This window comes from Pipistrellus hanaki (assembly GCF_964339955.1).
Source record: "Pipistrellus hanaki genome assembly, chromosome: 7".
NCBI classification, from domain to species: domain Eukaryota; kingdom Metazoa; phylum Chordata; class Mammalia; order Chiroptera; family Vespertilionidae; genus Pipistrellus; species Pipistrellus hanaki.
In genome coordinates this window covers 65661183-65688207 of record NC_140509.1, presented here as the reverse complement: position 1 = coordinate 65688207, position 27025 = coordinate 65661183, and the positions used below count along the sequence as shown (strand labels likewise).

General features: G+C 42.0%; 1 protein-coding gene across 5 annotated transcripts in view; it reads right to left on the bottom strand.

The window, feature by feature from the left end:
* Window positions 1-27025, bottom strand: part of NHSL1 (NHS like 1) — a 192229-nt gene that overhangs the window by 36045 nt on the left and 129159 nt on the right. For all 5 annotated transcript variants that reach the window (XM_084890650.1, XM_084890652.1, XM_084890651.1 and 2 more), the window contains one exon: window positions 10904-11056. In XM_084890650.1, the coding sequence (XP_084746776.1) occupies window positions 10904-11056 (153 nt within the window). The remainder of the gene's footprint in view (window positions 1-10903; window positions 11057-27025) is intronic.

Below are 27025 nucleotides of genomic sequence, written 5' to 3'. Positions count from 1 at the left end.
AAAGCACAACTGGGCAACATCAACACAGAATTTAATGGGAGAGAGGCCCCAATGATATATGTTCAAGAAATAAGAGGATGAGGGAAGAGCAGGTGGGAGAGATTGAAATAGGGAAGATAATGTGTAATATCCCAGGAAATTGAATCTTGGTAGACCTTTAGGGAAACTGACCAAATCCACATTGAAAAACTAACAAAATCATGGGCAACTCCCAAAAGATTTCTGTTCGGGTAGAACAGATGTCACAGGAAAGCTTCATTTTACAGAGAAACCTCCCAGAAAAGATTTGGGGTAGGAATAAGGTAGAAAAGAGGAGATAGTGAAGGAATGCCACCTTTGTAATAAATGATTTTGGTTTTTTTTGCCAAGAGGGGCGCGGATACTAAGGAGCCTGCCAAATACCTATGCCTAAGTTATTTTAGCACAATTCCAAATGACTTCTCATTCAATTTGCATAGTGTGTTTGGCAAAATAAAGTGATCAGGATGTGGAAGATAGAGTACTAGAGAGAGAGAAAACACACATTGGGTTAGCAGCTCAACAAACAGGAAATGAAAGTATTAGTGCTGACTAATATATTAGCAAACTGAAAAGAGTTCCTTTTCCCTCACAGCCTGGGACCAGTGATGTTGATACTAAACACTGCGAGGCCATCTCATTTTATGTAGGAGAGAGAGAGAGAGAGAGAGAGAGAGAGAGAGAGAGAGAGAGAGAGAGAGAGAGAGAGAGAGAGAGAGAGAGAGAGAGAGAGAGAGAGAAAGAAGTCGTTTTTTATTAATAATCTCCCTCTATCGTTAATTCTTATTAGAGTAGGAATACAAACCGTCGCCAAAAGTAAAGAAATAAGAATTAAACTTAGGGGGCTGCATACAACTGTTAGCTTTATTTTTCATTGCAAACCATGGAAAGAGTGACTCTTAAAAGGTTATTTGCCATTGCAGAAAACTAAATGTTGACATTTCTTCTCTTCACGTACACCAATTATTTTAAGGAGACTTGAAGCACTCGAGCTGATTGAAGCTGAAGTGAAAGCTGCCTGATGCCCAGGACGAATGTGAGAGTCGGACAGGCCTGCCAGTTCTGGCCCAGCACCATCAGAGCACGGCCAAATGGGAGGTGATATCATTTCACTTTACAGTGAAAAGCCCTATCACTGGCAGGAGTGGAGCATCACCAAGGTTACTCAATATCAAATAGCCTGCAGAGATTCTAAACCAACACTGGAGACTTCAGTTGTTCACTGAATGATAACAAACCTTATCCACCGTACTTTCAATGTAGCATTTTTATGCTGCCCTGGGTGAAATATAGAGGCCACTCAAGTTACTCACTTTATCAGGAATTAAAATAGAATTGCTGAAACAGCAGACTGGCTACAGACACAAAAACAATAGCCTTTTGTTTAAACACCCCATAATGCTTTGTTAAGACCTGGATCCTTTAAATGACTATCTTTGCTATTCTGTCTTTTGTGTGTTGCTTAGCATTTAAAAAAAAAAAAAAAAAAAAAAAGGGACATGTCTCTTTACCCCTGTAAAAGCAATGAGTGTTCACCTTTCCTTTGTTTTGCTCTTGCACCTGACTTCCTCTCACGGGTTACTAACTCCTCTTTCGGGGCTACTATGCTCAGAGTCGTCAGTATTACCAAAAATGTGGTGAGCCATCAGACCCAAAGGAGAAGTTCAACTGCCCCTTTGGTATGGCATTTCCAACCCATCAATCCCTTATTTTTGTCTTTGCTCTTCTCTTTTCTCAACAGAGAACTTCATCCATTGTTTCATCTGATTGGGCCACTTTTCCTGAGGATATAAGTTCCAAAAGAAATACCTATATTTCTCTATTTCTTAAAGTATTTTGACAGCATTACCATTTGTCTTTGAAAAGCCAACCTGATCAGATTCACAAGCACTGAACGAGAGAGAGCCAAATGAAAGCCCCGTCTTTCTCATCGAAGAACCAGCATATAGTTTCCATCAAGCCTCCAACACAACCTTATGCACATCTCCACATTCTTTTGCTGCATCTCAAGAAGCGCTTTCTCCAATTCTGTTGAGGATACAGAGGGTGAAACCGGACCTCTGCCTGCCTCTGAGCTCACAGCCTACCACCTCCTCAGGGCACATCCTCCCATTCGCTCTTCCTATCTGCAATCTCCCCTCCCGCTGGCGCCTGTGAACTACAACAGTGTTCTAATTGGCTCTGGTTCTTAACTCAAGCAATAATATACCTCTACCCCGCCACCTCAAAATACTACCCCTTTCCTCTTTGCTTTAAGAGCTTTTACTTTATTTCTTAAAAGTTATTTGCGTTCTTTTTCTGCCTGTAAAAATAATCCTTACCTCATGAAACCTGGCTTCTTTAATCCAAAGACCTCTTTGAAACCGCTCTCTTGAAAGGCACCAATGGCCTTGTAATGAGTACAGTAGCCTCTTTTCAGACCCTCTCCCCATCTGTGAACTCCATGACGACTGCCCAATCCTGATCTCCTCTCTTCTTCCCCAACTACTTTTACCAACTTCTTCCCAACCCCTAAAATAGCCAGGCTCAAACTGCCTCACCCCTCCCACCCCCCTCCAGCCCTAATCTCACTCCCACATTTTCACCAGTTGTTGTGGCTTTGGCTCTCTTCTCTCCGAAGTTCTATCTAGATGACCTCCCCAGAAGCTGCACAAACCCAACAGCATTTATAGAAAGAAGCACGCACCGGGCTGAGTGCTGGGGCCACACAATTGGCAAGCAAAGGCCCTGCTCCCAAGGATCTTGCTCTCAGACGGAGAGAGAAACCTGTACATACAATTCTGTAGCTTAGTTTAGAGGAGGGGTGTCAGGCCCCGTGGGAATGTGTGGAAAAGCGTGGACGGCATCCATCCAGGGTCTGCCCTCAGAAGCCCAGGAAAGCTCTGTGGGAACAAGGGTTCCCCAGGTTCTCTGAGGAGGAAGGGGAGTTGGACAGGTGTGAGAGGTTGTGGGTCAGAGGGAAAAGGAATGGACTGGAGCACACTGTGAAGAGAAAGCGCAGATAAGACAAGCTAGCATTCCAATTGGACCTTATCTTTACGTGTGAAGGCATGAGGTAAAGAACTTGGGTGGAGGGAGAAGAGGTGCATGAGGATAGGGGGATAGGAGGGTGAGAGAGAAAGGGTGATTTGTCAGGTGAAGTCAGACTAACGGGCCAGGTCAGAAAGGCTGTCAGCTGCTGAGGAAGTTGGGTTTTATCCTGTCAGTGATGAGGAGCCAGTGAAGAATTTAACCAAGGAGAAGTATAATCAGATTTACGTGTTACTGACAACACTCGGGACAAGGGTGAGACTCCGTGATGCCACTAGCAACCTTGTACGTGAGTGACTCATACATCTATCTGATCTCCCTGGCTAGCTTTAAGCTTCGACAGGAAGCAGTAACATCATTCATCTTTGACTCATCTACAATATCCAGCCCCCTGCCGTCATTGTAGGAGCCACTGAGAAAATCTTTATGTCAACACAAACTCAGGTTTTAGCCAACCCAATTTATCAGGACGTGGGCTCAGCACTCAATTATATTTTGGTGTTGAATAAACTTCACGCATAGCAGTTAAGTACCGAGAGGCCCACCAGAATTTTAGAGCTTCGGCAGAAATTTGGAGATCATAACTTGTTTTGCAGAAGAGGAGGCCGAGGATAAAAACCGGATATGATTTCCCAGCATCCCACGGGCTCCTGGCAGCCCTGGAATCAGCGTTCTGGCCTCCTGTCTCATCTTCTGGAGGAGATCATAACAGCAGAACAGGTGTCAGTGCTGCTGAGTTAGAAAGATGAGACACTGTACTGCATTCAGTGGCTTTTCCAGCATAACACACCCCCACCCCTATACTCCCTGTTTTAGGCCTATCTTCCTTTAAACTAGAAAATACCTTACAATTCTGTATGAATGAACTTAAGTAATGTTTCTTACTTACAAAACATTTAAAGGGGTGTTAACCAGTGATATTTCACCTTCATCTTTTACAATCCAATTTTACTAACGGATTTCTTCAGAAAGAATGTAAGTAATGAACTAGGCCAGTGGTCGGCAAACTCATTAGTCAACAGAGCCAAATATCAAAAGTACAACGACTGAATTTTCTTTTGAGAGACAAATTTTTTTAAACTTAAACTTCTTCTAACTCCACTTCTTCAAAATAGAATCGCCCAGGCCATAGTATTTTGTGGAAGAGACACACTCAAGGGGCCAAAGAGCCGCATGTGGCTCACGGGCCTCAGTTTGCCAACCATAGAACTAGGCAAAGAGTAAACTCCACTATAAGAACTAAGTCATTGGTGTATTTACTATTTCCAAACCCTTATTTTTCTTTTATTTGCCCCTTCTATAACCAGTAGCTTTTTAAAAAAAATATTTTAAACGCACATACGGGGTGAGCAAAAGTAGGTTGACAGTTGAGTATGCAAAACACAGTTAATAAAGCTGTTGTAATAATCTAACCTGCATGTATTCTCATACAAACAACTATAAGGCTAGTTTTGCCCACCCCTTGTTGTTGTTTTGTTTTGTTTTTTTAATTTCTTTATTGATTAAGGTGTTACATATGTGTCCTTATTTCCCCATTTCCCCCCACTCATGCACTCACCCCCTGTTATCTGTGTCCATTGGTTAGGCTTATATGCATGCATACAAGTCCTTTGGTTGAATGGATTAAAAAAAAAAAAAAGCCACTGGCTCAATCAATTACCAATGATCTATCATAACTCTAAAGATAAGCACTAAATGCCATTAAGCTGAAGCATGGTTAAAGATATTAATGCCGGACAGGATGTCTTATGATGAAGCTTCCTTTCTTTATTTCTCTTAAACTTATCTGAGTTTTAATGAAAGTGGGAATGCATTAAGCAACTGTGAAGCCACCACCTTTCGGCATCCGTGAGCTATTCTGCATTCCCTGTTAACTAGCTAAGGAAACCAAATCTTCCTGGGCCTTTAGATTCCCAGAGTGAGCCCTGTCCCTATGACCCTTCTGAAAGCTGAGAGCAGCTGAAGAGGCATCCAAGGGATGGGCCCTAGGGGTCTGACATCACAAGGGGCCAGCATGAGCTGAGGCTAGAAAACTGATTGAATCCTCACAGGGTCATCTGTAAACGGCACAGTATCTGTAAACGAACCCTGCAGCTTCTATGGCCTTGGTTTGCTCACCTACAAAAGGAACAGGGGATTTATTACTCAGAGACCCTGCGAGCCCTCTTCCAGCGCTCGCATTCCAGGGGCTGGTGGGGAGTGGGGAGAAAGGCTCCTTGCTCATGTGGCCGAAATGACCCCAGTGTTAACTGCCGGTGGCTGTCACTATCACCTGGTGATGGCCCCTTGTTCTTCTCTCCCTCCTCCTCACAGCGTGCCTCTGGAGGATAATGAGTGGGAGAGAAAGCACCAGCTAAATCCTGACAGCCATTTGGGAATGAGGGCTGAAATTTATAACAATTGTATCTGTATTCATTGCACTTATACTAAAACGCGCCCCTCCTTACCTCCACAAACTGCTTGCGCTTTGAGATATCTTACACAAAAAGTTCATTTCATTCCCATGTAAGCAGATATTTATGATCTTTATTTTACAGATGAGAAGAGCTCAAGTGGTTGAAAGAACAAAGTCACAATTAAACTCAAATCACATATCCCTACACAACAGCGTCAGGATCTGAACCTAGATATATGACTCAGGCACTTTTTTGCTGTTGTCAATCCTCACCAGATTTGCTTTATAATGTATCTCTATAAGCTGTACATGTTTTATGTATTTGTCTGTGCTATGTCACAAGTTTTTTAAGGGACAAGGGGAAGAATTCAATGTTGTTAGCACCAGGTGGGCAAAGCAGTTGTTCCTCTTGAGTGTGTGTGGAGTGGTGAGCAGATGTATCATCCAGGAGAGCGCCCTCTCACCCACAGCCTCAGGCATAGAAAGGCTTCCCCCAGACAGGCCTGCACACAGTGCCACCGGTCCCTCGAGAGGAGTATCTACAGCCCAAACCACAGGGCCTGACAGAGCAGGACCCATGTGCCCAAGGCATCCAGGTAAGTCAGCCCAGGCTCCTCATCAAATCCAGAACAGAAGCCTGGGGGAAGGAGGACTCTTAGCAATGAAGGGCAGATGCAGTGACCCTCAGATAAAGCCTGTGTGTCGGGAATATCAGAGAAACCTAGCTAACACCACTTGGAGACCTTGTCCATCATTTTTTTAAAATATGTTTTTATTGATTTCTGGAGTGAAAGGGACAGGGGAAGAGAGAAACACTGATGAGAAACACTGATCGGCTGCCTCCTGCACACTCTCTACTGTGGATAGAGTCTACAACCTGGGCATGTGCCCTGACTGGGAATTGAACTGGCGACCTCTTGGTGCATGGGATGGTGCTCAATCCACTGAGCTACACTGTCTGGATGTCGTCCATCGTTTTAAGAAAGGTGTACCACTTTCTAATGTTGGACAGGTTATTGGTGCATGCATGCATATGTGTGCACACACACTTATTTTTAATAACTTGGAACACAGAGTCATTTCTTCACATTGTAAATCCTCAACTCCTATATCTCTTGATATAATGAATGTAACCCTCTGACTCTGAGTTAGCACAGGCCAGATTCAACATTCCTCCCTGTGCTCACACTTCCAATTCTAGAATCACAGAGCAGGCTGACCTGCTAAAATGGATTTTCTCAGGAAAGAGAGCTGTGACTAAAGAATGTTTCTGATACCAGCAACAGATGCTCTGGGAACTAATTCAGGCGAGAGTGTACACAGATACAGTAACGAAACTGCCTGTTACACACACTGTGAGAAAGTATGTTTACCTCTCTCCCAAGTTGGGCTTTTTGAGGATGGAATCTTAAAAAATAACATGGCTTTATTTGGGCCTTAATATGCTCTTAATTTTCAAATGAGGTCTACAAGTGTAAGAAATTAAATCTGAACCTTTCACTGAGCCTAATATGACAATCCCTTCCCCTCAAGTCCTCTTTTCCCACTTAATCGTGGCCCTTTTAATGAAACTAAAAAGTGTCCAGATAAAAATCCAGTTAGGCAAAGGTTGCTCATCATCTCAGCTAACTCTGTTGAAGTTCATGAAGGGTTCGAATGACTGTTGTGGAGATTAAAAGGGTAGAATTCTTCCGGAAATTCAGTAAAAAAGCTAAGTGAATTCTTTATGGATAATGGGATCCATTTTCAGAAATGCACTGTTCATTTCTAGCCAGATGTCCTGCTGAACCAATGATCAAAATACTGTTTTCACATCCCGGTACAGCAGGTCCTCCACTAGCGTTCAACAATGTTTCATTACAATGTTTATGAGATATTGTAGGAAAATAACTCTTGCTTGTAACAATTAGCCTATAAAATTGGTGTCATTAGATGTCATTTTGCTGTAGGGTCAAGTGAGAACTTACTGCATCTGTTTATCTCTAGTAACAAAGAAATCAACAAAACAAAATCATTTAGCCAACAAATTCTATCAAAGTCTCCAGAGACTAGCCAACAATAAATGCTAAAGGTCTCTGCTCTATTTGGACCAGAATAGAGATAAACTGCACAGGGACAACATGTGCTCTGGGCATTCTGCATGCCATTTAAATGCCAGGGAAGCCCCTCGCCTTCTACCTGGGGGAGTGGGGAGTGGAGGAAGGGGTCCCCCAATGCCATTTCCCTTTTTTAAACTGATAAGTTTATATAACACTAGGGGTCCAGTGCACGAATTCGTGCACCTTGAAAGGAACTATGGACCGTGAGGCTGTGGTGGGCACAGAGGTGGGTCTTGACCCATCCTCCATGCCCCCGCCTGGCAGCCTCCCACCATGGCCCCGAGCCTGTCTGCCAGCAGCCTTGCTTCTGCTGCCGCTGCTCTTATGCACTGATGGCGCCAGCTCCACTCACATCTGCTGACTGTGCAGGGCAGGCGCTAGCAGTGGGTGTGAGCAGTTGCCCAGATCGCCCCTCAGGAGCAGGGGGAGGTGGAGAAGCCCACAGGGGCAATCAGGGCCGGCAGCCACCACTCGCACCTGCTGATAGCACCTAGTGAGCGGGACTGGCACTGGGTACTGGCAGTGGGTGCAAGCAGTGGTTCCAACCCAGCAGTGGGTGCAAGCGGGGCCAGCGCCAGCAGCAGGTGCAAGCGCCAGGCAGGACAGCTGCGCGTGGGAGCAAGAATTTTCAGTAACCACCAGAGGCTTGCCCTGATGACAGCGATCGGTGCCCCACCTTGGTCTGGTGCCCCCACTCACCTGCTCTACCATCCCACCATGGCCAATGCCCGCCATGTTCTGCACACGCCCTCTCGTGGTCAGCACACATTATAGTGACTGGCTGTTCTGCCGTTCGGTTGTTCCACTATTCGGTCTATTTGCATATTAGCCTTTTAATATATAGGATCATACCTTAATAGTATCATATGTTCAGGGGCTGTATTTTTTTCTTTGTAATCCACACTGATAACGAGGCAGTAAGTACTCTGCAGTCATTTACAGTTTATCTCAGGCTGCTAATGTGGTGATGGTTAAGTAGTACCTGAAGTCCTGTACATGTGATTGAAAGTAAGTAAATGAAGAATAAAAACTCAGATGCTCTTTCTTATTTCATCTTTGCCAACCACTGTTCTTAAAATAATAACTTTAAGGAATATTTAAATCTAGACTTTAAAAGTTCAGCTCTGCCCTGGCCAGGTAGCCCATTTGGCTAGAACATCATCCCACACACCAAAAGTTTGCAGGTCCCATTCCAGCCAGGGTACATACCCATATTGAGGGTCCAATCCCTGGTTGGGGCATGTACGAGAACAATCACTGTTTCTCTCTCACATCAATGTTTCTCTCTCTCTCTCTCTCTCTCATCATTAAGAAAAGTTTGTCCTCTGGTAAGGATTTTTTTTTTAAAGTTGAACACTAAGAATTTTCCAAAGTTATTAATTTTATTAATGGTAAACCCCTTAAATGAATCATTTTAGGGCCTTACAGCAATGACTAAAGCATTTATCTTTTCAAAATTAAATCCACATATAGGCAAAACCAGTGGTGATGACATTTCAATTGGATCTACTAAATAGTCAAAAAGAAAAGAAAATCAGAAAACCCTAGATGTTTAATTTTATAAGGGAAGCAAAGAGAAGCTCTGAGCTGGTGATTGAAAATACACAGAAGAGACAGGGAAGCACAGTTTCTTGGAGAGTGTTCAAAAAAGGCTGGGCCTGAAAATTCCAGCTCACACCCGCCCTTCTGAGAGCATTCTCCACAGGCAGGCTGGCAGAGCGGAGGGACTGAACAATGGCTCTGCCTATGGGGCTGGCTCCGGGCACAGTGCCACTTAATCCTCATACCCATTATTCAGGAGGAAGGTAAGCTAGAAGTAGAGAAGCTCCTTGTCAAAATTTTCAAAAGACTATCACTAGGAACTGAAGAGATCTAGAAGAAACTGTGGTTGGAGTTAGGTGCATTATGTAACCACCATCGAGGAAGGCAAAAGTCAAAGAACAACTCCAAGGCCATACAGAAGAGCCTGACTAATGCCATTTTTTTTTTTTTCCATTTAGGCTTAGTAGATAGATTCCTCGGGTTAATGAGAAAGGAATCCAATAATGTCCATTTCTGAACAGTTAAATGCCAAGACTATGAGATGCATGATAGAGTAGTAAGATATATATGAGATCATCTTTTAATCTTTTAGATTAAAGGAACAAAACAGGGTTCTGATCTACGGTCTACTTAGTTCTGTTCAGAATTCCAAATCTATTGTGAGTCCTTTGTTAGCTGTTCCTTCTCTAAGCAGAAATTATCCGCTTTCTCTAACTCCCATACAGCAACTTTTGGCCCATTCCGAGTATTTTTCACGTTGTGATTTGCACTATAAGTAAAAGTGTAAGTTCCTTGAGAGCCACGACCCTGACTTTGTATTCTGCGATTCTGCCAGAATAACAGATTTCTAACAAATGGCTGTTAAAGGCAATCGAGTGCAGCCGTTAAGAATATGAGCTGTGCAGCCTGAGACTGTCCAAGTTTAAGCCCTGATTCTACCACTAATTTTGAGATGGCGGGAAAGTTTCTAATCTTCATGCCTCCATTTTTTTTTTTTCAAATGTAAAACTGGCACAGTAATTATTGTGAGGATTAACTGAGATAATACCTGTACTGGGCTTAGAATGGTACTTGGCATATACTGAAGTGTTGAATGAATGTCACCGAGTAATCAGTAGTCATAGTAATAACACATTAATAAATGAATAAATGACTGATATACATTTGAAAAATTATCATAAAAATTAGAGGGGGTCCTGATTCTGGGTTTTCCTTGAATTGATGACAGTATTTCTCCCAGATTTAAACCTTTCACAATTAGATGAAATACAGGATATTCAGTTAAGTTAAATTTTAGATAAGCAGCAGTACTTTTTTGGTATAATTATGTCCCAATAGTGCATGGTAAGAGAAAACTGGTAAACTAGCATCTAGTAGAATAAGAACATTGGTTTGCTGTTATTAAAAAAAGTCTCTAAGTCTTAAAAGTCACTACCTTGCTCTTTTAAATAACTTGCCTGTTTACAACTTTCAGGAAGGTCTCCTTGTCACACATTTACAGTCCTTACCACCAACAGTAAGTTGAAGTAAAAATGGGAATTTTAAACCAGATAAAGGAAGACACTCTTTCTTGTATATCCTTCCTCTCTTTATAAAGTCAATAAAAACATATTTAAAAAATAAACTGGTGTCGATTCTTTGAGGACATATCCATAAGAGAGAGGTTTGCACAGAATCCAGAACACATTAGGCATGCAGGTTGAGAGTATTATGTTATCTCATACATACTCTATGCTCATTAGAAACAGGTCTTCTTTGACAAATAACATCACACTCATGCTTTCAATGCTAATGAACATGCTTGCAGCGGGGATCTTACCCCTCAGCACGGATTTGAGGTTGAGCTTGGCTTGGCGGTGCAGGTCCTCCACGCAGGGGGGCCTCGAGGTGGGGAGGAACACGTTCTCCTGCTGGTGCCAGGGCGCGGTGTAGTGGACCGTCCATCTGCTCTCCTCATCGAGGTTGGAGACCGCTGTGGAAGGAGGGTTAGAGTCAATCCAGCTGTCAAATTAAGTTTCACTGGCTCTACATGTATTGCATCAAGATGGGTTCTTGGTGCCCTACACATCCCTGGGCTAAGGGCCAGCGAGAGGGAAACGGAGAAAATTCTAAGTGAGCTTTAACCTTAGACGCCAAGGGTCCCTTCCCATAGTGTTTTTGTCTCTAAAGGAACTGGTGAAACTCTCCATCATATTTTGGTAGAAATGTTTACTCAGTTAACTGCTTCTTAGCATTTTAGACCCTCCTTCTAAGCCAATGTTAGAAAATGATTGACAGAATTGATAGAGACCTCCAATTCCTACCTAAGTCCACCATGACAGGAATCTGCTACTCAATTATATAGAGCCATTGCTCAGTAAACGTTAGAGTATCAGAACAGGAACAAATTTCCTACTGAGAAGATGAGACAAAATAGTTCCTCCCTTAAGCATTATTTTAAAATATCACTGTTATAAACTCAATTAAATTTAAAAATTGAGCATAAGCAGTCAATGTAATTCATTTAAATAGCATATCTAATAGAAGTAGAAGTCAATTTGTGCTACGAAATTTTCTTTGTATTTCTTGCTTTCATGAAATACTTTTATATTAAAAGTGTGTTTTTTTTTAATTCCAATGTAATTTATTTTTCACAACACAATCCAATTCAACTGAACTTTCCAACATAACAGAGATTAAAATATTAGGAGGAGGAATAACAGGTAATCATGAGAGAATGCCAAATCTCTACAATAATTTTTCTTTATATCCCCCCTAGGGCTTGAGACCTCTTTGTCTATTTCACTTTCCCTAACAACACAACCTAAAATAGCATACCAGTGGAGCACCAAACAGATTCATCAACAATTTTTATAAAGATTTTTAGAGAGGAGAGGGAGAGGGAGAGAAAGAAACATCGAGAGGAGCATGAAACATAGATTGGCTGCCTCCTGCATGCCCCCCACCAGGGATCAAGCCAGCAACCTTTTGGTGCACAAGGGACGACACCCAACCAACTGAGCCACACCAGCCAGGGCTCATCATAAGTTTTAAGTACTTTCTACATACAGTATCTGCCACTGCGAGCCAAGCATAGAATAGACTAGTGAAGTGTAAGAGAAAGACCCTGCGCTGAGTCCTTTGCAGGTGGTGGCAAGTATGGCACCTGTAAAACCAGCAGATACTAGAATTGTGAGACGGGCAAGTCTTCCCTAACCATGACTGATGATATAGAGGGCACAATGGGCGGACCCACATCTCTGGTAACTAAACCATAAAACAGATTCTCAAAATAAAACGAGCAGGCATACATGAACTATTCAACTTTCTATTTGAACATATTTGAAGTCAACACAGTGGACCCCATAGCTCAGCTAACACATCTATTATAAAGATCAAGTGAATGACTATATGTAAAGTCTTAGCTCACAAAATAACTCACGGAAAGCCTGGGTGAGGCAGCGGCAGCGCATTTACCCCGAGGGAGCCCCTGACTTGTGGCACCATCACTAATGAGGAAGTTGTCCTTCCTCAGCAACCCCAGGAACCTGAGCCAGAGGTTAGCTCTCACTCCCCCTCTCTGCAGCTACTAAATTCTACAAGCCTTGATTCCTAATAGTTTATTTCCTACGTGATCCCACCCTCTCCATCAATTGCTAAATGGGGAAAATAAAACGCTGAGACCTAGACATCGAGTTATAAACAGAAAGGTCCCGTGTGCTTTCTGCTTTCGGTGTTGGACAAAGGAGCATGCACATTAGGCACCGGGGATTCGAGTAACCTCTTGTTGAACAAATGTTTTTCATGGCGCATATAGCTCTCAATCTTCAAACATAACATCCACAAGGACCCGTCTAAGCTCTTACGTACATGTCTGATAATCTTGAACAGTCCAGAATTCGCCGTATGTACCCCAAAGAGGAGCCCTAGTCAATTACAATGTTTTGTGCTCATGTCCTTGTATTTGAAAGACTGAATGACCCACTTCCACAGCTGGAAAATACTGAAAATGGAAACTCTTCCTATCTGCCAATTTTAAATCAAGTCCAAGTAATACTATTGGAGTCTGTGCAACCACACCATTAGCCCCCTGCACAGCCACCAGCTGCTCCTATGCAAGGGCAGCGGTCTCTCCCCAGGTTTTCTCCTTCCTGCGGGGGCAGATGCCAGGCGGTCCATCCACAGACAGCCTTCCAGCGGTGCAGTTCTCGGTTGCTTCCTCCACAGTTTTTCTCACCAATGGCTCCTGCCCTTGCACAATTATCCGGTTTCAATCACTGGTCCCAAAACCAAGCTAAAACGAATCAACCAATAGCTATGTAAAAACAAAACCGTGTGTGTGTGAAAATTACACTTTTCCAGGGGATGAAGAAGCACCTGGATTAAAGAAATGGAAACCAATGGGGAGTGAACAATGAAGCCACACCACAGACGTGTGTACTTTACAATGGCAGACCCGTCTAGACAGAGTTTGTGCTCCAGTTCTGAAACACAAGACAGAGAGTGCCAGGGGAGTTAGAGGATCATCACCACCAAAAATATGTGACACCTAACTCAGAGGTTCCCTGTACAGTCAGCCAAAGAATAAAACACACACACACACACACACACACACACACACACACACACACCAAAAAACATACAGCGAGGTGGACATAAAGTAAGCACAAGGTCCTTCCCTCCACCTTCTTCAGAGGGCTTCTTTTGGGAGCACAAAAGCAGTGAATTCACTGGAAATCTGAGCCACAAATATATAAGGCATGCTGAGATCACCTAATTCTGCCCTAGAGCCACCAAAGTCTGAGGCATTTGAACAACCTGCTTTAGAGTTGAGTTTAACATGTATCAATTATGCTCTTTCACCCTCTAATTCCACCACTCCAAAGGATGAAATAGTACATAACACACACATACACATACACATACACACACACACACACACACACACACACACTGCCACAGCGGGGAGAAGAGAAATTACTTACTTTTCTTCTTAAATAGCTTAATGAAAGACTTGATCTTTGCGTTAATGAAGACCACCATTTCCAGGATGCCCACACAGGGCTTAGAAACTTAAATCCCATTCAGAGCTCAGTCCAGCAGGCAGGTGGCAAGCTGCATCCCTGTGCTCCGGATTCTCACTTCTTGCTCTGTTCTCCTATCATCAGACATCTGCCCGGGATGATGTAACTTGGAGGCTGAGCTTATTGTCAGGCAGTTACAAACCATTAACAGTCCTTGAACCTGAAAATCTCCCACTGAAACCCAATCTCTGGGGCCAGAGCCTCCAGTGACAACATGAGCAGGAAGAGAAAGCCAATCACAGTCCTTATTTGCATGATAGCCACGGCGGTCTTTCTGCCCCTGGGCTCATGTCTTCCACTTTCTTGCCAGCAGATCAGAAGTTCCTCCTCTCCAGAGTCCAGAGAGCAGTGCAGCTCGCCTCTGCGGAGGTCAAGGTGAAGCACACGGGCTCCCCATTTTCATGAGGCCCCGAAGAACACCCAGATCTGTTAACTGGAGCCCATGATTCTAAGAGCAAGTCTGTGTTGGTTCTTTGACTCTCCAGTTAATTCAGGCATGGGAATTGATTTTAGGAGAAAAAGAGCCAAACTATTGTTTCCCGGCTACGCCCCCAGGCTCTGCCTGCCTTGCCAAAGTAGTAAAACTTTACAACAGAACCTCCATTGAGCTGTAAGTGATGGCTTGGTTGCATTTTCCTGCAAATTAGTCTGCCCAGTATTCTCACCCAGTTGTGGGTGTTTTTTTTAGCCAGTGATTGAGAACCAGCACTGTAATTGTCCCAGTTTGATCTTACTTGCACTTAGCTCTCACAACTCCCTCCCTCCCAAAACCCCAGCTTACCCACTCCAAAGGAGAAACTAGATGGAGTACCTTAATCATTAGGAAAACAAAATGAAATAAAGTACCCTAACATTTAAATCTGTATTTTGAGTTTAATTACCATTTAAGATCCTGGCTAAAAAGTCACACACAAACACACACACACACACACACACACACACACACACACACACACGCTCCCGGTGGGGAAGAAGAGGAGTAATCTCAAAGAAACATTATCTGGGTTTCTCTTTAACATGAATATAACAGTATACTTAGTGTTCTGGTTCTTTTGTCCATCCTCAGAGAACTGGGGAAACACAAATAAAGAAGAGTCAGAAATGGGGTTTAAGCAGGATCTAGAAAAATATGTTCTGGGGTAAAGAAACGGGAAAAAAAGAAAAGAATACAGATCAGGAAATACTACAAAAAAGAACAAAGAAAAAACAATGCTCCTCACATCTCTCCCCAATTCCACTTTATGGCAATGCAGTCTTCGAAACATGTTAGACAACCCTCTTAGTTCATAGCCTTGGGCCAGACTTATAACTGAATGGGGAAATGTAATAACCCACTAATTCAAAACATTTAGTTATAACAAAAACTCTCAGTCCAAGAGTAAAGCTTACATAAGGGGCTCCCCCTAGGGAAAGCTTTGGAAGGATTCCTCCACAAATCTTTCCCCTCCTCCATCTTATACTTCAAACAACAACAAAAAATAAAACAAGTTATTATCATATTAGCATACGTATGACAGATTTCCAAACTGTGGTCTTTCATCCTACCCAAAGCTTTGCTTAAAAGCAATTACATGGCCAGATGGTAGGTTAAATTCTATAGCTGCCTCCCATTGGTGGGCACAGTTCCCCTGAGGAAAACCAATGCATGAGCAACAGTGACCTTGCTCACAAGAGTTGCCTCTCAACCTCATTGCAGTGGAGACAATCCTAGTCACAGCCCACACGGCGACGGGCACCACCCTACTTGCAATGGAAAGCAGCATGTAGCTTTTCATGTACACAACAATGGCATCCGAACACTGACTCATGCATGAAACAGGTAAAGACTGAGCACGTAGCAAGTTCCACTTATTTGAGACACATCAGTGAGATGCCCGCCCTCAGGAAGCTGACTTATCTGACGATAAACTATGATTACAAGGCACATTAGAACACGGTAAGTGCAATGGACAAAAGAAAAAGTTGCTAGGATGAAAGGAGTTCTGGGGAAGAGCAGGTGGCAGCATTGAGTGGAAGTCAGGGCAGACCTCACGGGAAAGGTGAGACTTAGGTAAAAAGGATAAGGAGGCACTGGAAAGAAAACAAACATCTGTAGTGAGGAAGAGGAAGGCCTATTCATTGGGTAATGAGACTTTTCCAATCCATCAGGACTAGTCGGAGAAGTGCTCTCAGAAAATGAACTGTAGTAAGAGCCATGCACGGAGTCCTTTCCTCCTCAGTGTTAGGCTGGTTATTGCACGGTCACGGCTGTGTAACGATGAGGCTGCCAACTGGTTACACCTGGGTCAGGGGGAGTCCAGGGGCAGAACGCAGGCTCCATCCCAGCATCCCAGGCACTGGTCCGCCATTCATTTATCCCATGCTGCTTCCTGACTCCTGACGTCCAGATCGTCAGGTAGCAACCAACTCAAGGAGGGTTTTTGTTGTGTTACATACTATGTTGTATTTTGAAATAGCTTACTAATTATAAAAAACTTTCCAGCTGAAACCGGTTTTGCTCAATGGATAGAGCGTCGGCCTGTGGACTCAAGGGTTCGATTCCAGTCAAGGGCATGTACCTGGGTTGCGGGCACATCTCCAGTAGGGGGTGCGCAGGAGGCAGCTGATCGATGTTACTCTCTCATTGATGTTTCTAACTCTCTATACCTCTCCCTTCCTCTCTGTAAAAAATCAATAAAATATATATTTTTTTTAAACTTCCCCAATAATTTTATCATCTCTCCATATCCTCATAAGCATGAGAACAGGGAAGTGCTTTCATCTTATGATCTGCATTGCCTCCATGCCATAGTTTATTAAAGAGCCATTCTTTTATGGAAATGTCTAATAATTTTTGATGGCTCAATTTATACACCCAACAGAAAACGTATAAATAATACCGCCTATTCCAATGCTAGTCCTATAACAGCAACAACAGTTAAACCAAAGTTCTAATATCCCAAACGTGGACTACTTCACGGCACAGCACAGGAGGGAAGAGCAAACTCCGGAGCCACCCACCCAGGATGCTGGCCACTTCCTAGAACTGTGCCCTCTCCATACCTCAGTTTTCTCATCTGTAAAATGGGGTCAATAACAGTATTGGTTATACAAGGTTAGTATGAGGATTTAAAGTTATTATTGACTAAGCCTTAGAACTGCACCTAGTACATGGTAAGCATATATATGTGTGTGTGTATATATATATATATATTTGTTGGATTAATAAAATCTTAAGAGATCGCTAAGCTGCCCTAAGCTTTTTAAAGGTTCATTCATGCTTTAACAGACAGGAGTCCACTTCCCAGATTTCAGCTGTTTCACTTCTTATCTTAAGTGAAACTGTGGGCTCCATGAATGTGGGCTTCAAACCTGTCACTTCTACTTTTTATGCACACAGTATCTTTTTTTCCTACAGCCCTGCTGGCTTCTCTTAGCTCAAGATTTGAAAATTCTATTACCACTACTATTGTATAAATGTAGGCATCCTTATTCATAAAGTTCCAACACTTTTGCTTAATCTTCCACTGAAATGAAATCTTATTCTCAACTAAATTTTAATTTTTTTAATTCTAGGAATCATCTGATTCTTTCCATACTTAGCTGCATACTTCCCATGAGCAAATATATGACCTACCAGCAAAAGGAATATTTCACAAAATAATACATATTCTAAAAATTTTGACTGTAACCATGCATTAATGTTCAACCATTCAGCCATTTGACACTGAGCTGGCTTGTGTTAGGTGTCCAGGTGAAAAGTAAATCCAACATGGTCACTGGCCTTGGGAAGGTTCCATAGTCCAGTAGGGAGGACACACCCAAACAGGCAAACACAATAAAATGAATGAGCACAGGGAGAGAGATAAGATCACGGAAAGATGATAAAGGGCACGGATCTCATTTGAAAAGCAAACAGCTGATAGAGGACACAAGAGAAGAGGGGACTTGGGTCCTGGGACACACGGGGAAGAGGCTTCCCTGTAAGCTTACAGGAGGGTGATGGGGGAAGGAGTGGCAGGGGAGGCAGAGAGAGAAGCAGAGACCAGATCCTGGAGGCCACTGCTTGTAAGGAGGTGAATTTTCCATAGTGGGCTAGGAAGTCCCCAAAAGAGGTTAAGAGGGAAAGCTGTATGGCCAGTGCTGCATGAGCTGTGCATTGGACTGGCTGGGCAGGGGCCAGGGAGAGAGACACTGGGGAACTGGGCCAGCAATCCACGCCCAAGGGGAGGAGGTCAGATCCAACTCCCATGCAGGGTTATTTTTCTACAACTCCCTTGGTCTTATCTGCCTGTAGTGAGCAGTTTATAATGTTTCAGGAACCATCATATACGTAAAGTTTAATAGTCTAAAAAGCAAAGCCCTAACTAGTCAATAAATGACTCTGTTAACATTCAGGCTTCATCTGTAACACAGCCTTATAATATTGTATATTCATTGTTTTTATTAGATACAGAAGATTATATGCTTAAACCTAAAAGCTTCTTATGAGTATAGTTGTCCACGGCTCTCAGAACTACTCATAGATAAGGCTTCCAGCCCCCTCTAGCCCTCCCCATTCCCCATGCCCACTCACATAAAACCTCAGGCCTTCCCAGGTGTACTAAGTGTAGCTAGGGTATTAAAAGTCTTTATTTTGAAGCCAAACACCTTCACAAACTTTATTTACTAAAATACTGTACATGGAATTATAGGCAGAAGCAAAGAATATTATATATACATATATATATATATATATATATATATATATATATATATATATATATATATATATTGAACTACATAAAATCAAATCTTAGATCAATTGAAGTGGAATATATAATCAATAAAGATCACTGTGGTCTTCTAAGTTGGAAGGGGAAGAAAGGGAAAAAAAACCCAAAAAACAGACATAATGGAGTTCTCTTCTGATTAGGGTCATGTACTGAATAATAATTTTAAGCACTTCTCAAAGACATCTTAACTCTTCAAAAATAGAAAATTTCTGTCCAACCTTATCTATAAACAGTGCCTTTACTGTCAGTCTGTTTTAGACTAGTTTAAAATCAAGCTTAATATCTGAAATAGAAGGTTGTACAAGACTGAGTTAATTTAGGTATAATCATTATCTTTATGCGTGGTTAAAATGCTTGAATTACAATTTTTAAATTCATGGGCACACCATTCTTTCTTGTGCTTTTCAGACTTATTGGAGCTTTGGAAAACATCATAGCAGAAAGTATTCAATATAAGCCCCTGGTCCTATAAAATAAAATACATACACTTGGTAGTAAGAGACTTTAGAAATTTCTAAAACTTAACTAGCAACATAATCTACTTCATAAACACTATAGCCTTGGCTGGTGTGGCTCAGTTGATTGAGCATCATCCCATGCACTGAAAGGTTGCCAGTTTGATTCCCAGTCAGGGCACATGCCCAGACCGTGGGTTCAGTATCCTGTGGGGTATAAGCGGGAGTCAATTGATCAATGTTTCTCTCTCTCTCTCCCCTCTCTCTCTCCTCTCTCTTCTCTCTCTCTCTTCATCTCACTTCTTCTTTCTCTAAAATAAACTTAAAAATGAAAAAAATAAATTGCTTTAAAAGTCAATAAACATTTGTAATAAGGCTTTAGTAACAGGAAAACTTGTATTTAATGTAGGCCTATCCTCTGTTTATTAAGGAACACATTCTTCCTATAACTTTGACTTGGGGGAGGGGATTTATGTTTCATGTTTTTATAAAAACCCTTTCACATTGAGAGCAAGTATATATGGTCTATTATATCTATCAAAATGGCAAGCACTGAAGCTGAAAACAAATCAATAATAAGCAGATGAATTAATCCAATCAATAAGTGTGTAAATAAGAGAATAAAATTTTAAAACAGAGCTGCCAGATAAAACCAGGGTGCCCAGATAAAACTGAATTTCAGATAAACAAAGTTCACAATTAAGAAAATTTTTTAAAAGTACAGTAAAATTCATTATTTAATACAATTGTAATTTATGGTACTGAAAAATAGCCTAAGTGTTTGACACAACAGATGAAAAATATCCTTCAGGTTTTTCAAGACAAATGAATTGACTATAGGCTCTTGCTGTTTGGCATTCAATTGATTAGAAAAAAAAAAAATCCCAAAATGAGTTGGTCATTTATAACGAAGAAATCAATCTGTTATTTTTCACATTAAGCATTTTCTTATAAATTAATACTATTCATCTCTCAGTCTAAGACCTTAAGCATTTAAAACTTCACCTTCTCTTAGATTCACTGTCCAGTGAGCTGCCGCAGAAGAGGAATGGATATTAGAGCGATTGCACAGCGGAAGGGAGCCTGCCGTCTCCCTAGTCCAGCAGACACAAACGGGACAGTCAGTGTTACTTGCCCCTGGTGTGATGAACACCAAGTATAAATACGCTTGTAGTAAATCCAAGTTAAACTCTGTGATAAGGTAAAATTTCCCAGTTTACAGAGAATACAAGAAGTACAGGAATAAACAAAACCATCAGTCAAACTAAAAGTGAAATATTTTGCTGGTCTGGCCTCTCCTAAAAGTCAATTAAATAATGACAATAATAACAATAATAATAGGAATGTGCAAAATTAAGAGAGATTTACAGAACATCACAACCAGATGCACGATCGTGGGTAGGATACTAGTCCTGAATAAACCCAGCTATAAGAAGGCCTTTTTCCTACAAGTGGGAAAATTTGAATATGTAGGTGTCATCTTATTCTTTTTTACAATTGCATAATGAGGTTTAAACACACACACACACACACACACACACACACACACACAGGTTTTAAAGGTAATGTTGTAGAGGTACTCTCCACACAATGAAGACATGTGCCTGACAACACATGCTCATAAAAAACTGTTTTAACTGTCCCATGAATCATGTCATTTCATAAAAGTCCACTGAAAATCACCAACATTCTAGATGTCTGTTGGTACAATGACCTTTCTTTTGAGTCTGAATTAATCTTTAATGATGAATCATATGGCCTATTGAGAACAAGACAAATGGAAGTCGCTCTCGTCATCAATATCGGGTGGGGGGAGTGGTTGGGGTAGAAAGGGAAACCTTAAGAGATGATAATGTATCAGTTCTTCAGAAGGAACTTGATCTGGCAGCCACTCTGCCAGTTAATTCTGATGCTAGGAAACACCCTTAACTCCCCATGTGTGGAAGCTGAAGGTTTCAGCTGTAGATCCTAGTTAATAATTTAATCTAAAACCATTGCTACCATCTGTCCTGTCAATTTCAAAGCATCTGCTATCACTGTGACTGGTCAAGTCACAATATTCATGTGACAAGCGTTGAACAAATGAAAGGCGAGGCAGACAGAAAACACGCTATGAAAAAGAGAAACCGCCATCAAAAGGGCAAAACACAAAAGGAGCCCTGCTGACATGGCATTCAAAGTCCCACCCTGCTTACAGGGATGGAGGATGCTCTGTCTCTCCTGCAGGGGCTGTGACAGTCCAGGGGCTGTGGGAAATGATGGGCAGGCAGGGGAGAGACCTGTGGAAATGGGCCCGAGGTTGGAAACAATGTGAGTAGAGATATGGTAAGGACAAGTTGGAAAGGGGAGATTTCATAGATTCTAGGAAGTTAGAACTAAAAAGAGTACTCAGAGGGACCAAATCCACTCCTTTTGCTTTACAAAACAACTGTCTTACAATAGATCACAGAGTTACCCAGCATCTGAGCTAATTTACCTTGTGCTCAAGGTTTTCAATACACAAGATGTTACCTCTGCCTCCACTGCGAGAGGGTAGGTGGGGCAAGGAGTCCGACCGTCCATGCTGGGTCCTGCCTCTCCACCTCTGCACTTGATCCCTGACATCACTCGGCATGCCCCTATTCATTCTTCAAGTGACACGTCAAATGTTAATCTTCCTTTAAAAGCATTCCTTGACAGACTGCAGTAACGCTTTATTTCAAAAAATATGTCATTTTTACTTCAAGGACAACTTCCTCAAAAGTGAACTATATCTGCTTTGCAGAAGGAGAATGAATGTCATTAACTGTAAGCCTCTTATACCTGAACCCGTTATTCTTCATGGCTTGTTGTATGGCCCTAATCTATCCACCTAAGTAGCACTCACTCATCTACTTCATTCCACTTAGCCTGTATTAGGTCTATAAAGGCTCATTCCAGAATAATCTATAGAAGTAGAGCTACATATCAATTAGCTCAGTTGTAAAGTTAACTCACTTTACCTTTTCCAACTCAATTGTCATTCAAAACACATTTTCTGAATGCATATTAAGGGTCTAGCACATCATGCAGAAGAGAATAATTTCCACTCACTTGAAAAATAAAATATATTTTCTGTGCTCTTTAAATTTAACATAATTATATCCTTTTATAATGAAATAATTTATAGGGAAATAAATCTTAAATTTGAAAAGAAAAAAAATTAATGCTACCTTTCTTCTAAAATATTCAGGGGAGGGGGAAAAAATCTCATTGTGAAATGAAAAGCCAAAGTATAATGTGATGAGCTTAGAAGTCTAATTTAAGAGTCATGTGACTAGCTAAAGTGCTTTACATTCTGAGCTCTCTTGTACTTTTTAAATTGGATAATATTAAAAAAGAAAAGAAAAAAAAAACCCTGCTTGAATAATTGTGTTATAAAACTTACAGGAAGCCATACTTCAGGAGGATATTTTAGGGGGGGGAGGGGGGGGATTGAGAGCAAAGGAGACTTCCTGATCTATACCAGGGGAAAACTGACAAAGTAAAGTAGAAGGGCGCCACCTACAGGACACTGTATGCTTCAGGAGAATGATTCCTGCCACCTTCTCCAAACTGAAGGGTTGGTTGGCAAGGGCTGGGGTTAATATCCATGACATGCCTCAAAAGAATGTCCTCACCTTCTCCCACCAAAGGAAGATCCTATAACCTCTCGTGCCCCTTTTGAGCCACAATTCACCCAAAGTGGATCTCATATCTCCAGAAAAACTTATGAATATTCATAAACTACCTCGTACCTACAACCAAACTCAAAGTAAGGAAGCACCCAAGTTACAGAAAACATTTTTAAACCAGCTAAGGGAGCAGCTAATGTGTCTGAATACCTGGGCTGAGGAAAAAGAGGCCCACATCAGTTTACACCCAAAAGGTAAGATCAAAGGACTCCAGGGGAGAGTGTTCTCGTTTGGAAAGAAGATCATTTGAAACCACACTTTAATGTTAAAGTATTAAAATTAAATAAATACGTTATTTATTTTTAAGTATATTTTTATTGATTTCAGAGAGGAAGGGAGAGGGATAGAAACATCAATGATGAGAGTCACTGTTCAGCTGCCTCCTGCTCACCTCGTACTGGAGATCGAGCCAGCAACCCAGGCATGTGCGCTTGACTGGAATCGAACCCAGGACCCTTCAGTCCACAGGTGGATGCTCTATCCATCCAGATAGAACTACTTTATTTAATTTTAAACAACGGAAGGGAAATCAGATTCATTATCACCGAAATTCTTCCCAATTAATGACCCATGAGTTTAAAGATTTAGAGAAAAGGATCATTGGAGCTAATTATTTTTGCAAGCTTTAGAACAAGCTCACGAAGTGTTCGGCTTTTCTTTTCTCTCTTTCCTGCTCTCGCTTACATTGCTCCACATATGGCTAACAGGAATGCTACAATTAATAAGCTGGTGTGAGCCCTTGCTTTTGTTAAGAGGCCAGCTGGTTCACATGCACAATGATAATTAGAGACGTTAACACAGGCTGCTTCGATTTGCTGATGAGCTGACAGCAATACTTATAGTTACATGTCTCCAACTGCATTTGTTCTTCTAGTTTGATCTAGACGAGGATAATATTTATCTGATTAGTGTCGTTGTTTTCTCAAAAAAAAAAAAAAATGTCCACTGTCTCAAACAACTGAAGAGACGGCAGAGGACCCCGGCGCCTCATTAAGCAGGACCGCTGCGAAGGTTTTGTCATTACGCCGGAGGGGTCCCAGCAGGAGCGCGGCAAGGTCAGCCGGGCATTAAATGATATTCAGAATTAGTCCAGAGGGCACAGAACTTCCATTCCGGCCAGGCAGTTCAAGACGTTTGAAATGAATAAAACCTTCCTATATAAACTCAGTTTCTCATATTCTTTCACTTAATTCCTTTTCAACTCAGAAAGAAATGAGAGCAAGCGACAAGAATAAGAACATCTATTGTTGTATGGAGTCATGTCATTCAGTATCTCTACATTCCAGAAGCCTGGTATTTCTAAAGCAAGGACCTCCCAACGCAGATTTCTGACCTGCCGGGGCAGAGGGCCCGTGCTTGTTGGCATTCCCTGGTGCCGGAGGGCAGCACATTCAGGGCACAGCTGGGAGGGGAGGGAGGCACCATGACTGCAGCGCCTGTGTCATTAGGCTCTCAGAGTGGGAGAAAAGTCACATGGTAATCCAAACAACAATGCTAATCCTAAGTAATGGCTGGCCACTGCTTGGTGCAAATGATATGCTTAGTCCTCCCCATCTGCATGGGGGGAGAGGTATAGGGAAAGGGGGTTGGAACAGAAAAAATAGTAATGGGATTCTTCACATCTTAGCAAAAAATAATAATCAGAGGGAGGATTGAAATCAGCATCTTCATGTACCTGACAATATTTTTAGCATTCAGCCAAAATATGAAACTTGAGCCCTAACAGGTTTGGCTCAGTGGATAAAGCGTCGGCCTGTGGACTGAAGGTTCCCAAGTTCGATTCCGGTCAAGGGCATGTACCTTGGCTGCGGGCACATTCTCAGTAGGAGGTGTGCAGGAGGCAGCTGATCAATGTTTCTCTCTCACTGATGTTTCTAACTCTCTACCCTCTCCCTTCCTCTCTGTAAAAAATAAATAATATATATTTATTTATTAATAATATATATTTATTTAAAAATATATATTTTATTAATAGTATATATTTATTTTTTTAATATATATATATATATATATATATATATATATATTTTTTTTTTTTTTTTTTTTTTAAAGAATATGAAGCTGAAACCGGTTTGGCTCAGTGGCGGAGCGTTGGTCTGCAGACTGAAGGGTTCCAGGTTCGATTCCGGTCAAGGGCATGTATGTACGTTGGTTGCAGGCATGTCCCCAGTGGGGGGTGTGCGGGAGGCAGCTGGTCGATGTTTCTCTCTTATCGACGTTTCTAGCTCTCTATCTCTCTCCCTTCCTCTCTGTAAAAAATCAGTGGAGTGTATTTAAAAAAAAAAAAAGATTAAGCTTGGAACTATAAAGACAGGTATGGATATTTCATAATTTGTTAATTTTTTTACTTATTTCACTAAAGAAAACAGGCACAGGGAAAAGAATTCACCATAGGAAGCTGACCGACAATGAAGACATAGGCTATCCATGTTTTTGTGAGACAGCATAAAAGGAAAAGTAAGATATTTGAGGAGAAAAAATAAAACTGATAGGTCAAATCATTTTCTCAAACCTCTCTTAAATAAAGCAACAGTCAGCTAGACCCATTTTCAACACCTTCTCTGAAACATCTCTTTGAGAGTGGCAATCCATATAAATTATCGTATGATAAAACAAATCCAAATGAAGCTGCCACAATCAATTTTCATTAGCAAACCGCATCTAATTAAGTGTCCACTGATGCTAGCAAGGGCGGTCCTAACAGATCTACACTTCTCCATACTTGTCTTATGTTCGTACACAAGCGGCTTTCATCTGACCAGAACTTAATGATCACAACTGCTTTCTAAAGTAAGGTGACCAGACGTCCCGATTTTTAACGATTTGTCCCGCGGCGTTTTAAAAAAAAATCGGGACTTTTTTTAAAACACCGTGGGACGCAGGACAAATTGTTAAAAATCGGGACTGTCCCGCCAAAAGCGGGACATCTGGTCACCTTATTCTAGCAGGGGTCTTCAAACTTTTTAAAGTGGGGGCCAGATCACGGTCCCTCAGAAAGCTGGAGGGCCGGACTATATGAACTACTAATTCCTACTGTAACACCTTGGCTGCTCTCACTGCCCAAAAAACCTGGCGGGCAGGATCAGACTCCCCTGGGGGCTGCATGTGGCCTGTGGGCCGTAGTTTGAAGACCCCTGTTCTAAAGGGAAATACCAACTGCACCACCCTGGATAGAGGGATCAGCCACAGACCCCAGACAATGTACTATATTCATTATCAAAATAAACCCTACAGCATCTGTGGAGAATTCATTCTAGCGGAACATCCTATGTTGAAAGAGGAGAAAATTCACTTCCTCACTCAGTAACCTCCCTCTGCCTCTTGTCCACACATTCACAACCGCCCTCCAACAAGGACAACTCTAAATTCTGAATCCTCCCCTGCTCTGCCCCTCTGTCCAACAAGGACAACTCTAAATTCTGAATCCTCTCCCTGCAGCTGCTAAATGCCACAGACAGCTTCTTGTACAATTTGACTCAGAATGCACCCCAAACTCTATAGACCTGATGAATGGCAGCGCGAATGCTTCATTCAGAGAGAACCAAGTGTGTAGAATCACCTGGAAACATCACAGGCAGGGGGTCATTTGGAAGTCTTGGGGTGGAGGAGCGCTTTGAGCAGTGACCTGCAAATTCTCCTCAGGTGCGTGCAAATGGCCAGGGCCGGTTTCAGAAGATTTCCCACGGTGATCAAAGGAGGACCAGCTAATTCCGCTCCCTCCTGCCTGTCCGGATGGCCTTTCCCTGAAGTTGCTTCCAGCCTCCACACAAAATTCCTTTTCCTCCTGCTTTCCTAATAAAATGCTCATACCCTCCATCTAGTCATGCTCTAGCATCAATTATCCATTCTTTGGTTAATTTAAATGTTTTCTTGTTTGGCTTAATGCTCTGTGCATTTTACACATGGCAAGCCTGATATTTGTGTAGCCTCCTGGGGAGCCAGAGCAATCCACGTAGTTGACTTTGCACGCTGCCAAA